The sequence below is a fragment of the Panthera tigris genome, chromosome B3 (genome assembly GCF_018350195.1).
Source record: "Panthera tigris isolate Pti1 chromosome B3, P.tigris_Pti1_mat1.1, whole genome shotgun sequence".
Lineage (NCBI taxonomy): Eukaryota > Metazoa > Chordata > Mammalia > Carnivora > Felidae > Panthera > Panthera tigris.
In genome coordinates this window covers 97,584,685-97,603,348 of record NC_056665.1, presented here as the reverse complement: position 1 = coordinate 97,603,348, position 18,664 = coordinate 97,584,685, and the positions used below count along the sequence as shown (strand labels likewise).

At 38.8% G+C, this 18,664-nt stretch overlaps 1 protein-coding gene across 3 annotated transcripts in view; it reads left to right on the top strand.

Annotated features, from left to right (window-relative positions):
* L2HGDH (L-2-hydroxyglutarate dehydrogenase) overlaps positions 1–18,664 on the top strand; it is a 42,858-nt gene that overhangs the window by 9,091 nt on the left and 15,103 nt on the right. For all 3 annotated transcript variants that reach the window (XM_007097602.3, XM_042989655.1, XM_042989656.1), the window contains 4 exons: positions 2,322–2,453; positions 9,446–9,608; positions 11,601–11,635; positions 17,793–17,960. In XM_007097602.3, the coding sequence (XP_007097664.2) occupies positions 2,322–2,453; positions 9,446–9,608; positions 11,601–11,635; positions 17,793–17,960 (498 nt within the window). The remainder of the gene's footprint in view (positions 1–2,321; positions 2,454–9,445; positions 9,609–11,600; positions 11,636–17,792; positions 17,961–18,664) is intronic.

The window sequence follows — 18,664 nt, the reverse complement described above, 5'->3', positions numbered from 1 at the left end:
ATTTTCTATATGCAGGATCATGCCATCTGCAAATAAGATAATTTTACTTCTTTTTCAGTTTGGATACCTTATATATATATATATATATATTTTTTTTTTTTTCTTGCCTAATTTCCCCAGGTAGGATCACAAATACAGTGTTGAATAGAAGTAGTGAAAATGGACATCCTTGTATTGTTGCTGATTAGAGAGAAAGCTTTCAATCTTTCACTATTAAGTATGATGCTAGCTGTAGGTTTTCTGCAAATGCCCCTTATAAGATTGAGGGAGTTCTTTTTTATTGATAGTTTTGTTTTGTTTTGTTGTTTAAGATTTTTATTAAAAAAAATTTTTTTTAATGTTTATTTATTTTTGAGACAGAGCATGAACAGGGGAGGGTCAGAGAGAGGGAGACACAGAATCTGAAACAGGCTTCAGGCTCTGAGCTGTCAGCACAGAGCCCGATGCGGGGCTTGAACTCACTGACCGCGAGATCATGACCTGAGCCGAAGTCGGCCGCTTAACCCACTGAGCCACCCAGGCGCCCCTAAGATTTTTATTTTTAAGTAGTCTCTACACCCAACATGGAGCTCAAACCCACAACCCTGGGAACAAGAGTCGCATGCTCTACCAACTGAGCCAGCCAGGTGCCCCAAGTTTGTTAAGTGTTGTTTTATTTTTTTTATCATGGAATGGTGTTGGATTTTCTGTCTCATCTTTTCCACTTTTGTTGAGGCAATCATGTTGTTTTTATATTCTATTAATATGGTATATTACATTAATTGACTTTTGGATGTTAAATTGATCTTACCTCCTGTAATAAATCCCACTTGGTCACAGTGTATAGTTTTTTTATGTTACTTCACTCAGTTTACTATTGTTGTGTTCAGGATTTTTACATCAATATTTGTATGGGTCACTGGTCTGCAGTTTTATTTTCTTTTGATATCTGTGTTTGGTTTGGGTATCTGGCTAATACTGACCTCATAGAATTAGTTAGGATGTATTCCCTCCTCTTCTGTGTTTTGTTTTGTTTTTTTTTTGGGGGGGGGGTGGGGGAGACAGAGTGTAAGCAGGGGAGGGGCAGAGAGTAGGAAACCCAGAATCTGAAGTAGGCTCCAGGCTGACGCTGAACTCATGGGCTGTGAGATCATGACCTGAGCTGAAGTTGGAAGCTTAACTGACTGAGCCACCCAGGCGCCCCTCCTCTCCTGTTTTTTGAAAGAGTTTATCCAGAATTGGTATTAATTTTTCTTTAAACTTAGGGTATCATTCATGTGTAAAGCCCTTGGGCCTGAGCTTTTCTTTATGGGAAGTTTTAAAGTTACTAATTCAGTCTCTTTACTTGTTACAGGTGTATTCAGATTCTTTTTCTTCTTGAGTTAGTTTTAGAAGTTTGTGTTTTTCTATGAATGTTTCCATTTCATTTAGATTGTCTAATTTGTTGCTATACAGCTATGTAATTTGTGAATATTTTCAGTCATTCTGTGGGTTGTCTTTTCTCTTTCTTGATAGTGTCCTTTGATTCCACTTTTATTTTTGAGGTTAATTATTTGTTGATTTAAATAACCTTTATGCCTTGATTAAAAGTATAATCTCATGAAATTCTGGTGACTTCTTGCTGTGAAATAGCAATTTGTGAATTCTAACGTACCTGTGAATATGCATCTCTGCTTTTCTTTTCTAGTAGCTGTTAATTAAGGAAGAAGCTACTTCAAAAAGATACTTTGCCTAGAAATAAAATGAAAAAGAATCCTAAGTAAAGTTGATTAATTTACCTTTTTTTCCCCCTCTGCAGTAGAATGCATTAGTAAATATTTTATAATATGCTTTATTCTAGGAAATAAAGTGAATAGTTTTTCTGTTAGTGATATCCATTATACTGAATACCACTGTCTTTCTGATATATGGGTATTTTACATTCTCTTATAAAAAGAAGGCAGCCATTCTGTTTTTCTGTTTGTTCTGTTTTTTGTTTTTGTTTTTGTATTTTAATTGTAAGGACAAAGCCACCTGTGCTTCTCACTCTTTGAGGGAGTGATATTGATAACAGTTGCTATGGCCAAGATTCATGTAGCAACCATGATAGCAGAAGGGGAGATTGAGGCTACATCTAACTTTTGGGGAAAATTTGTTTTAATGCAGTTTTCTTAAGATAACTTTTTTCAGTGGAGGAGGAAATTGAGGTCATGAAGAAAGAGAGAAGTAGATAAAAATCAACTGAATTTGAATCATGCAATAATGTATGATTTTCTGTTGACTTTATCTTTTATAGCTAATAAAAGCTATATGTTTAACTCTATCCATATTCTTTATCTTTTTTTTTTTTTTTTTTTTTGAAGCTTATAGTAGCTGTTGAACAAGAAGAAATTCCCAGACTTCAGGCCTTATATGAGAGAGGCCGGCAGAATGGTGTCCAGGGCTTAAGGCTAATCCAACAGGAGGATATAAAAAAGAAGGAGCCATATTGTAGGGTAAGTGATTCACTAACTCTATGTACATGCTCACGGGGACATTTTTGTTTAGGGCTCAGTACTGTGACATGGAGGCTGAGGGTGAATTTATAGGAGGCATGAATTACTGCTTCTGTGACAGTGAGGTGACAGACACAAGAGGGCTTGCCATAAACTGAACACCAGATTTCTTCTTTCTTTGTGAGAAAATACCAAATCTGAAGAACATAAACAAAGGCAAGAGGAGGTCTGAGACCATATGGCATATTGGGAAAGCATTGAACAGTGAGGTATGGTTGAATCCTAGGGTATGTAGGGAGAGATAATAGATGTGACTAGAAAGGCAGGATTAGGCGTGTGTAAAAGGCCTGATATTCCTGCTAATAGCTTTGAAATTAGTAGGCATGGGGAGCCACTGAAAATTTTTGAGGAGGGTAGCTACATTATCCATGAGTGTGAAGGGTAGGTTGTAGAGTATCTTGCTTAGAACATGCTATGGGGAGAACAGATCTTTTCTTTAGGAAAGAGACATGAATAATATTTTAATAGTTACTCTGCATATTGACTTTCTTTGATAGTCTTTCAGAGGCTATCAGTCCAACCCCCAGTTCCACTAACTGTTCTAACGAATGGCTGTTATCTCCTGTTCTGCCCGCCCCCTCCATTTTATTGACCATGTACAATAGCAGGACTCTAGGTACCGGTCCTAGAGAATGTGACTTTGAACTCACTGCCGGGAAATGCTTATCAAAAGCTTGGTGTATGGGAAATAAAAACACAATTTATGAGCAGTATCCTGAAAGATAAGTAGACCACTTATTCCCATACACAGTGGCACACCTTCACTGCACTGTTTGTCTCTCCCCATGCTACTCCTCTATCCCAAATTACTCTCCTTGAATTGTTCTTTGGTTTTATGGCGTCAGCCTAAGGAGAAGGTCATTGTGACACCGTGGCCTCTACTGTTAGGATGGGGTCAAGGACATAGGTTGTTCATTTTGTTACCCAACATCTCTCTTTCTGAAAACCCTCAGGAGAAATTGTCCTCAAACTTCATTTCTAAGAATACTTGTGTTCTTTCTGAGCACAGTTGGCTTGTTTTTATCTTACAAACACTGAATCATTTCATTGATTGTGTTGTTGTGTATGTCTTGACTGCCAGGAAGCTGAGAGACACATCTGTGCCCCACTCCTGCCAGATATTTAGGTCCTTAAGCATACGTTTTTATTTTTATGTCTTAACTTCCTTCTTCATTTCCTTATATCTTTCTACTCTCATTTCCTCTCTGCCTTGATTTTTTTGGACTTTTTTTCATTTAATCATAACATATAACAATCATAAATGTACAGCTTGGTGAACTTTCATAAACAGCAGAACATTACCAGCCTCGCGGTATTCTCCTCAAGCCCCCTCTGTCACTACCTTTCTCTTTTTTTTTTTTTTTAAACATTTATTTATTTTTGAGACAGACAGAGAGAGAGAGCATGAACAGGGGAGGGTCATAGGAAGAGGGAGACATAGAATCTGAAACAGGCTCCAGGCTCTGAGCTGTCAGCACAGAGCCCGACACGGGGCTCGAACTCACGGACCGCGAGATTGTGACCTGAGCCGAAGTCGGACGCCCAACCGACTGAGCCACCCAGGCGCCCCTCACTACCTTTCTCTTAAGAGTAAACACTATCCTCGCTTTTTACATCGCAGGTTTGAATTGTATTTAAGTGGAATCATGTAGTATGTGCTCATTTTTGACTGAACTTAGTTATAAGTTTATAACTGTAGTTATAAGTTTCCTTGCTGTACTATTAATAGTCCATTGTATGAAGGTAGAGGTCAAGATACATTTTTTTTTTCCATATGGATACCCAAATGACCCAGCACAGTTTATCAAAAAGACCATTATTTCCGCATTGCACTGCAGTCTTACCTTTGTGATATCAGGTGACTGTATGTGTGGGCTCTATGTCTGGACTCTGTTCTGTTACATTGTCTCTTGTTTTACCACTACCATAATATCTTAATTACCATAGCTTTTTAGTAGACTGAAATACCTGGTACAGTAATTTCTTTAGTTTTGTTCTTCAACATTGTCATGGCTGTTCTTGGATCTTTGTATTTCTATATACATTTTAGAATTAATTTGCTAAACTCCACAAGGTAACCTTTTGTGATTTTAATTGAGATGGCATTGAATCTGTAGGGCCATTGGAGACAATTTATATCTTCACAGTATTTAATCTTCCAATCCATCAACATAGTAGATCCACCCATTTATCTGTATCTTCTTTAATTCATTGCAAAAATGTGTTATAATTTTCAGTGCAGAGGTCTTTCATATCTCTTAGTTTCATTTCTAAGTATTTGATGTTTTTGATACTCTCATAAATAGTATTGTTACTTAAAGTTCATGTTCTACTTGTATGTTGCAAATGTATGAAAATATAATTGATTTTTGACCTTGCATACATCTTAGTTGTTAAATTCACATGTTCTCGTAGTTTGTCTATAGTTTATTTTATTCTTTTTTGGATTTTCTATTGACAGTAATGCTGTCTGCAAATAATTCTTTCTTTCCAATTCATATACTTAGCTGGCTCAATATGTAATGCTAATATCAATTGTTTTTAAAAAATTGTTTTTAAACGTTTACCCATTTTTGAGAAAGAGAGAGTGAACAAGTGGGGGAGAGGCAGAGAGAGGAGGGCACAGAGGATCTGAAGCAGGCTCTGTGCTGACAGCAGAGAGCCTGATGTGGGGCTTGAACTCACAAATCCTGAGATCATGACCTGAGTCAAAGTCAGACACTTAACTGACTGAGCCACCCAGTCGCCCCTGTTTTTTTTGTTTTTATTTTAGAGAGAGCACGCATGAGTGGGGAAGAAGGGCAGGGGGGAGAGAGAGAATCTTAAGCAAGCTCCATATTCAGTGAGGTGCCCGATGCAGTGGGATCATGACCTGAGTTGAAATCAAGAGCTGGGTGGATGCTCAACCAACTGAACCACCCAGGCACCTCTAGTATATATTGTTTTGTGTTCATTGTTTGTTTTTACAAGCTGCTTCAAATCTTTTCTGCAAAAAAGACAAGGTAGAAATAGATTTTTTTCCCCTGAAGTTATCTTTAGTTGTATAGTTGAAGTTGGGTTTAAATACATGGTTCTCTTGGGGCTCCTGGATGGCTCAGTCAGTTAAGTGTTGGAATTCCACTAAGGTCATGATCTCATGGTTCTTGAGTTTGAGCCTCGCATTGGGCTCTGTGCTGACAGCTCAGAGCCTGGAGGCTGCTTCAGATTCTGTGTCTCTCTCTCTCTCTCTCTCTCTCTCTCTCTCTCTCTCTCTCTCTCTCTCTGCTTCTCCCCTGTTCATGCTCTGTGTCTCAAAAATAAATAAATGTTTAAAAAATTTTAAATAAAGAGTTCTGTCTTAAAAAAAAAAAAAAGAAAGAAACCAGCTTTTCACACATCATAAGGTTAAAGATGAGTCTGGATATTGTGCTGTGCCCCTGATCATGTGATCTTTACGGGTCTCAGAATGAGGTAGATGAGCTATGTGTACATAGATCATCAAATTACATATCTACATGTATTTTTTGTCTTAAAAATGAATAAAGTGATTCAGTTACTTTGCCAAGGTCACACAGCTTCTAAAGAGTCCCCTGCCCCCAGCTCTGATTCAGAATTGGTATTTCTTCTATTCAGTTCCACCAACATTTTCTTCTGTACTAAATGCCAAATACTATGGTAGGTACTACAGATAAGAAGGTGAGGAAGAAATGGTGGTCAACCTAAAGAAAGTTACAGTGTAGCAGAAGATGTAATTTTAATACAGTGATAAGTATTTTGATAGAACTGATACTCGGTTTATATCGATGTACAGAAAAGCTTTTAGCTTCATCCAGGAGTTTAAGAAAGCATTCTTTAGGTGAACCTTCACTTGAAAGGTAAGTAAGGAGTATAACTTATAAAGGAGGTACATCTTGCTTTTCTCTGCGGCCTCTGCAGAACTGATCTACTTTATATAATGCCACATTAGCATTATCTGACACTTTATATAATGGCACATTGTAATTATCTGTGCCTAGATATATTTCATGGTGGCAATGTATAGTGGAAAATACAGTCTGGTTATTTCAGAAAGGTCTCTTGAGTCAATTTCTCCCTTGTCCTTCAACCCTATGCTACTACCAGGACTGGTGGGCAAGATTTCTATGCTATGGGGTCATATCTGTTTCTTCCAGCCTCTCCACAAAGAAAAAATTTATCAGGGCAGCTCTAATAGGTCTCTTTTTGGACCAGGTCTCTTTAAGAAGGAGATTAAATAGGGGCACCTGGGTGGCTTAATTGGTTAAGTGTCTGACTTTGGCTCAGGTTGTGATCTCTCGATTTGTGGGTTCGAGCCCCACATCGAGCTCTGCACTGGCAGTGTGGAGCCTGCTTTTAATAAGCATTAAAAAAAATGCTTATTTATTTTTGAGAGACAGAGAGGGGATGGGAAGGGCAGAGAGAGAGGAAGTCACAGAATCCTAAGCAGGTTCGAGGCTCTGAGCTGTCAGCACAGAGCCTGATATGGGGTCCAAACTCAAAAACCACGAAATCATGACCTGAGCCGAAGTGGGATACTTAACTGACTGAGCCACCCGGGCGCCTCCATCTTAGAAAATTTTTAAATGCCTTTGTAAACTTTGACTTTGGAGGATAGCTCTTGCCAATTCTCTGTCTGGGCAAATCCTGATTGCTCACTCTGACCTTAGCTTTCCTGATCTTGCTGCCCTTTCTTAAACACTGTTGGTCAACCACACATTCATCTGTTCTTCTCTCCTCCTGACTGACTTCCAACTCCCAAATTTCTGTGTCCTGCTTGCCTGGTTCTTTTCCAGCCACCTGACCTGCAGTGGCCTCAGATTTCAAGCTCTGACCTGCTAACCTGTATGGTGCATGCCCAGCCCCCTAGCTGACAGCCAGCCTGTCCACCAGTCCCATCCTGCGCCAGGGTATTGGATTGCTTAGCAGCAGTGACTCACTTGACCTTACCTTCCCCCAACATTTATGTAGAGTGGGGCACACCAACATCTCATGAGGAGGAGCAAAACCGAGACTAGAAAGAGAAAGAAAAGAAGGGAGACCTTTAAGGGAAGGTAGAGAAGGGGGAATATCTAGTATGTTTAAAGACAGTCCTCAGAAGTTCATTCAGTAAATGTTTGAGTGCCTTCTGTGTGTCAGGCATTGTATTGGGTAATAGGAAAATAAGATGAATAAGGAAGATATTTGGGTTTCTAAAAAACTATTGATATGAAGCACTTTTACAGCATGTTTTTGTCCCTCTGTTATCTTATTTGTCATGTCGTTTATGCAAATTAAGTTTTTGTGACTAAACTCTTGGTATTATCCTAAGGTAATTTTTCCAAGGGTATTGTGCCCTAAATGTTGTTTATAGTTTGAAGTTGGATTATAACTATTGACTTGTGAATTTGGAAGTGGTCAGGCAATATAAGGTCTAATATAAAAATCTTAAACTTGTATCTACTACATTGAGACAGAAGGAATGATTTTTGTGTTTGGCAAATGATCTCATATTCTGGAAGCAAGAATAAAGTTTGCCAAATGTTGCTTTCAATTTGTGACAAGAGACTGTTGTGTGTTTTATGTGCCTTTTACCCCTGGTGTGATCTGGACATTTGGAATTAATGGTCAGGGATGGGTAGTAAAGTTAAAAGCTTTTAAAGGCTAAGCAAGTAAATGTATTGGAGTTGCGGTGGGACTGACTATAAGAATAAGATATTTAAAGTAATACTATCAGATATTATTGTAAAACTGCAACAACATCAGTTCCCTGCTGGCCAGACAAGAGAATGGTAGCATTTACCAGTCACACTCAGCTTCTCGGCATTAGTTGTACCAGGAACCAGGCTACCACCCTCTTAGGAAAGTTGATTAGCAGAACTGATACACTCACATACACAGTAAGGCAACAGAAAATGATGCTATTCCCAAGGATCCACCAAAATCTAGTCAATACTTGGTATGTGAAATTCTGTTCTTATTCTTTTTCTTTTTAAGTTTATTTTAGAGAGAGAGAGGGTGTGCAAGTCAGAGAGAGGGGCAGAGGGAGGGAGCGAGAATCCTAAGCAGGCTCCACGCTCAGCATGGAGCCCAGTGCAGGGCTCGATCCCATGAACCCAGGATCATGACCAGAGCCGAAATCAAAAGTCAGACACTCAACCAACCGAGCCATTCAGGCGCCCCTCTATTCTTATTCTTAAGAATTAGAAAAGGCCAATACACATTCAGCATTTGTTGAAAAAGTTAAACAAGTATGATTGTAGACCATTCATCTGTAGGGTTTAAGCATGTTTTGAGTGGCAAAACAAAAACAAACCCCAGAAAACAACAACAAAAAACTCGGGCTATTAATTTCTTATATTACCTGAAGTGAAAGTTTGCATTAACTACATAAAATCTCCATTCAGCATTTGTAGTCTTGAAGATAAGAGTCTGCAGCAAATTAAATCAATGCTCTGCAAATGTAAAAAGCTAGAACAATTCTGAGTCTTCACTGAATGTGCATGGGAAAATCTCCGTGGAGTTTGTTTAAAACAATCATATGGTGATACAGAATTTGACTCCGAATTTGACTCACTATCAGATATGGTGAGGGGTGAATAAAACTGTAGCAGTTTTTTTGTGTCCTGCTTGCCTGGTTCTTTTCCAGCCACCTGACCTGCAGTGGCCTGTAGCTATTTATTGTAGCAGCCAGAAGAGCCCAGCAAAATTAACTTCCCTAGAGGAGAATTATTTCCTAAGTATAGAGATTTTCTTACTTAGCTAGTATTATTTCTTTATTTACTAGACACTTTATTCAACATCAAATTTAGGCACTGAATTTTTGGCAAGAAATGATAATACATGTGATCCATCAAAGTTAACAGTAAAAAAGTTCAGCTGCAAATAAAATTTATTGAACAACTATCCTCAATGATTTTTAATTGTATTATCTTGACTTTTTCATAATCCTATCTCAGGGTCTAATGGCTATTGATTGTCCATACACTGGCATTGTGGACTATCGGCAGGTGGCTTTGTCATTTGCCAAGGATTTCCAAGAAGCAGGTGGCTTTGTCTTGACCAATTTTGAAGTAAAAGATATTGAATTGGCTAAAGAAAGTCCTTCAAGAAGTAAAGATGGTAAGCCATCCTTGTCTTTTCTTCTGAATACTAGTATTGACTTCTGAACCAACTTGGAACTAGTTTTGGCTGGCGTGGTGCTGGTGGGAGGGCCTCCAGGAACTAGGCTAAAGTAGGGTGCAAAGCTGGATGCATGTGCAGAAGGGATGAGTGTGAGATTGGACGTGGGAGAACTGGGGCTTCTGGTGAGTCTTGTGCTGATAGAATTTGTCACTGATTGGACACTTCTGATTGGCGCTAAAACCTGAACTGCCAAGGCTGTTAATGGAAAACGAGCCCCCAGACACTTGCTTATTTTGTAGGTTACAATCAAAATTCCTTGGGGATGCTTATTGAAAATGCAGATTTGGGGGCACTTGGCTGACTCAGTTGGAAGAGCATGCAACTCTTGATCTCAGGGTTGTGGGTTTGAGTCCCATGTTAGGTATAGATATTACTTAAAAATGAAATCTTTAAAAAAAAAAAAAATGCAGGGACACCTGGGTGGCTCAGTTGGTTGAGTATCCGGCTTTTGATTTCAGCTCAAACTTTCTCTCCAGGTAATATGAGAAATTAATAGCCTGAGTTTTTTCTTGTTGTTTTGTGGGGTTTTTTGTTTTTGTTTTTACACTCAAAACATGCTCAAACTCTACAGATGAATGATCTACAATCATACTTATTTGACATTTTGGAATAAATGTTGAATGTGCAATTGGCCTTTTCTAATTCTTAAGAATAAGAATAGAGGGGTGCCTGAATGGCTCAGTTGGTTGAGTGTCTGACTCTTGATTTTGGCTCTGGTCATGATCCCAGGGTCATGGGATCAAGCCCTGTGTTGGGTTCAGTGCCGAGTGTGGAGCCTGCCTAGGAATCTCTCTCTCTGCCCCTCTACCCCTTTCCCTCTTGCTCTCTCCTTTTCTTTCTAAAATAAAAAAAAATAGTAATAAAAGTTAAAAATTTTTAGCATACTCAGTCTTAGTGGATCAGACTATCTGGAGACAGGGCACAACTGAGCCCTTTTGAAGTCCCCTTGCACCCCCTCCCCCCCCCCCCCATTGTAGATTACTTAGAGCTTGTTTTGTTTTGCTTTGTTGTGGGGACATTTTATTCCTTTTTTTTTTTTTTTTTTTTTTTTTTAAGTAGGCTTCATGCCCAGCATGGAGCCCAAGGTGGGGCACAAACACACAATCCTGAGATCAAGATCTGAGCTGAGATCAAGAGTTGAACATTCAACTGATTGAGCTACCCAAGTGCCCTGCTGACAATTTTTTTTTAAAACCCAATAAATAGATTTGTAACCTTGAATTTTTTGACATTTTTGCTATTGGGAAATTTGAAGGAGAAAAAGCGTAGTGCTCAGTTCTTCCTTGACAGGTTTTTAAGGAGATCTGAGCCATCTGAATCATTTTCCCAGTGTCCTTCTGAATTGTAATATGATGAACAAAACTGTTAAATAATTAATGTTGGTATAGGTAGGTAGCATAAAATCAAATTTATGATACAAATAGATTGTTTTTTTACTTGATGTACATATGCTTTTTAAGACTTTGAGACCCCATGTGTCTGATTGGGAAATAATTTTATAAATAGTTTATGATTGGAACTTTTTGTGTTGCTTCTCTACACAACCCAGAATCCACGAAGACTCAGGTTACCTACACTTAGACAAAAAAGCATTCATTAGTCCTTGTGAAAATACATACTGATTAATGATCTTTTACAAAATCGTTTCTAGGATTGTAGTTCAGAGAAAAGCCAGAACTGTTTGTGTTGGATCTGAAGTGGGGAGTGGTCTATTAGCATAGATTCAGTGAATTAAAACAAGTTTAAAAATATGCCAAGAGTTTTATATATTATCAAATATGAACTAGCTTAATCTTGTTGTTTCATAAAAAGCTTTAGAATGAAAGTGGGAAGCAGAAGAAAATTGTTTAAATTTGCTACTAGTATAATATTTCTAATAATGTAGGCCTTATTTTACTAAAAATCTTTCACTAATTCTTTTTTTTTCAGGGATGAAATATCCAATTGTTATAAGGAATACAAAGGTAAAGATTCTTAAGCAAAACTACTTTATCTAATTTAACCCCCCTCCTCCCTCAAAAAGTTTAATCACAGCGCTGTTTTCTATGAATTTTGTATAATGTAGAAGTTGTTCTGAGAGAAATTCTTTGAGGGCAGTTCAAAAGCTTGCTTTCTAAGAAGGGTTTCAACTTGGAAATGTATTCACAAAGTGATTGTGCCAGCCAAGAATAGGATTATAAGCACTTGGAGTGTTTAAGGCAACACTGATAAATACTTTATTGCTGTGCCTACTTATCTGCATTTACTTATTAGCTTTCTACCAATTAGAGGACTTTGGTGGCAGGTAGATTGCTCAGAGGGAAATGAACTGGTTTCCTTCACCTCCACGTAGTCTAAAACAAGAGCTATTGGGTGGCAGAGAAGCATTACATTTGCTGTGTGTTCTCTGAATGATCAGAGTTCAGTCAGGCAAGTTGAATCATTAATGAGGTTGTAGGATTCATGATAGGAATTAGGCATTACACAATTGTGAGGGCTTCTGGGGAAGCAAAGGCTCAGAAGGGGAGTTGGTAGATCAGAGGCATTTCCAGCTGGTCTGAGAAGCCAAGTGTGTCCAACTGCTAAAGTGGGACTGCAAATGGGAAGCTCATGAGGCATTCTGGGGGAGCTCTTGCCTCTTACCCAGGCAGTGGGCTAGGGCAACAGTTAGTCAGTAGGATCAGTAGTTGGGAAGCAGAGCTAGATATGGAACTGTCATTCCCTGAGCAGTGAGTTTTGTCACCACGTTGGACTAGAATGACCTTCAGAGAGTAGTGGCTGCTGCTTTACTTCTGCCTGCCAAATCATATGCAATTCCTATTTTGATCAATTTTAAGTTGGAACCATTACAGGGAAGGGAATTCTGTCAGTTACAGTTCCCACCTTAACCAAATCGACAAAGATAAATGCCTGTAGTCCATTCCTTTTCAACTTGGCATTCATTCACACCCCTTTTAACCACATGTAACTTCCAAGTACAGACAGTAGTAAAATTACTGTTCCACCTACAAGATGAAATTATCTTTTATACAACTGAAGACATGGTAACTCTTCGAAAAAGATAGGAAGTCCACTCAATCCATCTTTGGGTGATGTTCATTTCTTTTTAGCTGAGTCACATTCCCTCTTTGAGATCCTTTAACTTAAATATTGAGATACAAGGTTAACCACTATTTAAACTTATTAGATCAGTAGTTCTCAATTGGAGGTGATTTTGCTCCCAAGGGGATGATATTCAGCAGTGTCTGGAAACATTTTTGTTGGTACAACTGATGGAGGGGGTCAGCACTACTGGCATTTAGCAGGTAGTGGCCAGGAATGCTGCTAAACATCCTGCAATGTGAGGAGTAGGCCTCTATAACAAAGAGGTATCTGGCCCCAAATGTCTGTGGTACTGAGTTTGAGAAACGCTGTGTTAGATAATGGAGAAATGGTAGAGATGGTATTAATCTTTTTGGGTACCATAACAGAATACCACAGATGAGGTGGCTTAAACAGAAATTTATTTTCTCATAGTTGGAGTCTAAGCAGTCTAAGATCAAGGTGCCATCAGGATTGGTTTCTGATGAGCTCTCTCTTCTTGTCTTGTAGATGGTTGCCTTCCTGCCATGTCCTCACATGGCCTCTTCTCTGTGCATGCACATGTGCAGAGAGAGAGCAGTCTCTGCTATTTCTTACTCTTATAAGCACACCAGTCCTGTTGGACAGATTAGGTGAGCTCAGTTAATCTTCATTACCTCACCAAAGGCTCTTGTCTCCGAATGGCCACATTGGGAGCAGAAGCTTCAGTGTATGCCCTTGTGGGGGCAGACACAATTCAGTCCATAACAGTGAGGATAAAGAAAGAATTAATAATATATAGATAGTAATATAGATTACTAATATAGTATATAGATAGTATGTAGATTACTAATACAGATATTAGTAATATATAGATAAATATATTTATTTCAAAGTCAGGAAGAAATATTCATAACTACTACAGTTCATAACCACTACGATCATGTGGTTATAGCTGATATTTATAATTTCCTTCTTTCACTACGTATTCCATAGTTCCTTTGCTCTTGGCAAGCATCTCAGCTGGTCATGTTCCAGTGTGGTGGGATAACTCAAACTTTCATTCCCGAAGTGTCCGTGCAATTAGCAGCCCTGCCTGTTTTGGATTGTGATAGTTTCCATTAACTTTTATATCAATCATAGGAGTACTAAGACATGCCCCAGGAGATCTCTATTTGGGACGTATTTCTCTTTATCACCCACAAGCTCTCTGTGTGGTAGCAACTCTCATTCTCCTTGAGAGTTATTTTCAGTTTCCCATTAAGTACAGTAATCCCCTCTGCCTGTTCACTGATACAAGGAACTCAAAGTGGCCAGGTATGGCGGTGTCAACTTACAGGTTAATGGAATCATTTTTTTGTTCTCTAATGGCAGCATTTCTCCCTTGGGAACTAAGACTTCTAGACATCAGAGCCCAAAGTTGTGAAGATAGAAAGCAAAAATTTCATTAGTGGATTATTCTAATAGTAAGGAGCTACTCCCATTTCTACCTCTTGATTTCTGGCTCTGGAGAAACAACACCATATATTAATCATATAGAACATCCTGGAAGACATTGCCCCAGACCTGCAAGGTGTTGCCAGTCAGCTAGTTTTGTTTTGCATCTTCAAAAAACCCGTTTTTCTTTCTGTCACCTAGCAGCTTCAGGATGATGGGGAACAGGGTCAAATCAGTGATCTCCACAAGCATGAGCTTATTGTTACACTTCATTTGTTGTAAAATAAGCTCACTGATCAGAAGTAATGCTTCTGGGCAAAATATCCTAATGGTGAATAAGGCATCCTGTAGGTTCACAGATGGTGGTTTCTTCAGAAGCATTGTGGGCAGGGAAGACAGATTTATATTCAGAACAAGTATCTATTTCAGTGAGGACTAAGTATTGCCCCCCCCCCCTTTTTTTTTAAATTGAAGTGGTCCAGGGACCATATCTTTGGCTCTGTTGATCTCTACTATTGGCAGATTGAGCATTCAGCCATGGCTATGGACAGACCAACCTTAGGGAGTAAGTCCATGTTGCTGAACCTATCACCACCTCCATCCTTTTTGCTATAACCATTTAGTTCATGAGGCTATTGGGTAAGGACAGGGATGCCTGGAGAAAGAGGCTAACATCCACAGAGCAGGTCATCTTGTCTACTGATTATCAAAATCTTCATCTGCCGTGGTTCCTCTTCAGTGAGCATTCCTATGGAGCTCATATATCTTTTACTCTCTGAGCCTGTTTGGAAAGGTCCATTCACATACTTTTTTTTTTTTTTCCAGAGCTCCTTTTCCTAACTAACCAGCCATAGCATTAGTCATTGCACATGAAGCAATATAGATCCATACTTTTAGTCATGTCTCCTTCTAGGTAAGATATATAACAGGTATGGTGTTCAGAGTTCTGCCTACCAGGAAGATTTCCTTTCACTGCAGTCTTTTAGGGTCACTCCTGAGTGGGACTCTGGTTTGTAGCTGTTTACTTTCCAGTGCCAGAATGTTGTGTGCAGAACTATTTGTAAATCAAGCCTGTAGTTTTTCTTCTTTGGTCAACTGATCATGGAGAACTTCTCATAGGGCCACAGGAGCAGCTTGAGAAGGAGGAAGTAATTTAGCAGGACTAGGGGCCATGGGAATTTGAGCCACCTGCCTCCACAATCTATGTGTGCCTGCAGGACCTGCACAACCCTAACCTTGTATATTCTGCTACCCCTTGATGACAGGGTACTGCTGTACACACCCAATTTTGTGGCTTGGTGAGTCAGACAACATACAGTTAATAATGAGTAGTTCACATGATAACTTAGTGACCTGTGGTCAAGTGTTGAATCAAAGCCAGAAGTACTTTCTCAAAAGGAAGACAGTTATCTGCAGAGGATGGTATAACTCCTCCAAAATCCTGAAGTTCTGTGCTGTGATTTGGCTATAGGGACCTAGCAAAGTCTCCATAAGACATCACTATTTGCCATAGACACCCTGATTACCATCAGATCCACTGGGTCATGTGGCCCAGGTGACAGTGCATCTAAGATTTCCATTCAAAGAATGATTAAAAGTCTGTTTCTACTCTTGCCCTCATCGAAGGGCCATCTTCACTAGAGTATGGCATCATGTGATGGAAGATATGCAGGGGCCTCTGGGATGCCAGTGAATATGTATTTCAACCCCAGATGCTATAGCTGTTGCCTTTTATTTGGGCATTTACTTTTAGTATAGTTAGATATAATGTAAAAATTTTGAGTCAGCTTATCAAATTGAACTTCTATGCTTTTATGAGAGGTTAAAGAGATTAACAAATTTGGGGGGAGAGGTTTTGCAAACTAAAGATTTATACATATTAGGAAAAAGTTTGTTTTACTTCTGAAATAGCAATAGAGATGCATAGTTTGTTTTTTTAAAAGAGATTTTTGTTTGAACAAATACATCATTCACTGTTTATCTAAATCTCCATTTTGGATGTGAAATTAATGTATTACTGAATTTAGTTATTATTTCACGTGTAGCATAAAATGATTTCAGGGACCTATGATAGGTTTTAGTCATTTCTTCCTTTGGAATTTTTCCTTGAGTTTTTTAAAGAGAACTTCTAGGTTGTTGCATACTGGTACCATTCTACAAATTCTCTTATCTTTACATTTATCCAGAGTTGTATTTACAATTTATGTTGCAAGAACAAAAGAATTGCTGACCTTTCAAGTAGGAACTAGTCAATTTATATCACATAAAAATCTTTCTTGTACTTCTGGTATAACTCTAGATGAACAGGAAAGATATGAACCTATTTAAAAGAAGGCATTTTTTGTTTTTGTTGACATAGCTCTTTTGACTTCAAGGGTTTTTAAACTATTATGGTTTAGTCTAGCTAATTTGACTTCATTACAGAAAAGTTTCATCTGACTTTTGTCTGAAGTGTGAGTTGTATAACTCAAAAAGAAGCTAGGGGTGGGTGGATGACTCAGTCAATTAAGCCTCCCGACTCTTGATTTCTGCTCAGGTCATGATCTCACAGTTGTGGGTTCGAGCTCTGCATAGGGCTCTGTGTTGTCAGCGCGGAGCCTGCTTTGAATTCTCTTTCCCTTTCTGCCCCTCCCCCGCTTTCTCTCTCTCAAAATAAATAACTAAACTTAAAAAAAAAAAGAGGCTTACCTTTGCAGCTAGGCAAAAATAGGATGTAAAAATAGAATAAGGCTGAATCAATAGGGGCTGGAAAGAAATGTTATTGAGACAGGTAAGAACTCTGAGGCTTCAGAAACAGGTTGTCTGGGAAAGAAGTCTAGGGACAGCAAATTACTTGGAGCAAGGAGGTGCTAGTTGTTTACTCTGTAAAAATTAAAGAGATGGGAATTAAAGTATAGTGGGGAATTGGGGTTAAAGGAAACCATTTAGGAAATAGGGTGGCAAATTGACTAACCCTGGCAGGATAAGGCAGAAAAATATGCAGATGATCACAAAATAAAATGTATGGGAAAATACAAACAGCCTAAGATTAGTGGTCTCCTAGTCACTAAAGCAAACCTTGACGATAGTGTGTGTTCTCAGTTAAATGTGGACTGAAAGGATAACATTTCAAACGTAGCCTCAATTTGCAAAGTAGATATTGATCAGGAAGGAGAAATCGGTTGATGGGTAGGATACAGTTGGAAGTGAGCTAGATTATTGAGTGTGAGCAACCTGAGAGCAACAGGGTTAACTCCTAGATAAGATGGGAGAAGCTGTCTGAAATACAGAAGAGGCCAAATTGGGGGGAACCATCCAGCTAAATGAAGTTTGTTTCTTAATATAGCAAATAGTTAAGTTTGATGCTAGCTTAGTAAAATAGGAGTGTGTGTTTGTCTAATTTAAGTATCCTTGCAGGGTCATTAATTGTATCTCTAAAGTATAAAATTTAAGGTGACATCCTCTTACGTGCCACTACCGTAAGTTTCTAGCTGCTACCTAAATGCTGCAGAACTTATTTTGCTGATACTTGTATTTGATTTCCTCTTTTAAAAGAAATAGAGAAAAGTTCATTTCTGTACCCTTATTATCTTTTCTGTCATCTTTTCCCCCCCTTGACCTATTTTTCTCCTCATTGCTTTCTACTCATATTTTCTTTTGCACTAGGGAGAGGAAGTTCAGTGTCAGTATGTGGTGACATGTGCAGGACTTTACTCTGACCGTATTTCAGAGCTGAGTGGCTGTAATCCTGATCCTCGAATTGTACCATTCCGAGGAGATTACCTGATTTTGAAGCCAGAAAAATGCTATCTTGTAAAAGGAAATATTTATCCGGTAGGTAATGATGTTTCTGCCTTCTTACCCTTCTCAAGATGACTATGGGCAAAAAGGAAATGAAACAAAACTTTTACTTGGGTCAGAAGTAAGAGCTATTTTGAAGGGCCTTTTGGGCAAGTCTTTCACCTGTTTCTTTTGTCATTAAATCTTTAAATCTTTATCCTAAAATCAGAGTTATGAAATTATAATTAACTGCCCACAAGTGCATGTCTCTAGAAAGCATGAGTGCACCTCAGGAAGAGCTGTCAAGAAGTAACCTAATTCTTCCTCCTTTCTGATGAAAGGGGCACTCATAAGGGAACTTTCCCTTACAAGATGCCCAGATACCCAGCTGTCTTTCTTAGTTCATTATCGATAGGTGCAGGAAAGGGGATGTGGTTACTCTAGTTTCATGGTATAGACAGAACCATTTAAATGAAGAATTCATTCTTCTCTCTGGAACTACTGGGTTGAACCAGGTGAAATTGCCACTATTCAGCTATTTAATGTTTTTGATGGTGCCAAAACATACATTTCATCTGCCTTAACCTATTGCATTTCCACTTTCCAAAAGCCTGTACTGTAAATGTGTGTTCTTTTTCTGACAGCTCTGAGATTTTACTTGCCAGACACATAATTGCTAGTTGGTGGGTGAGGGGCTGGGAAGTGGGGAGTAACCTGAACTAGGACAGTTCTCTCTCTTTCTCTCTCTGTCTCTCTCT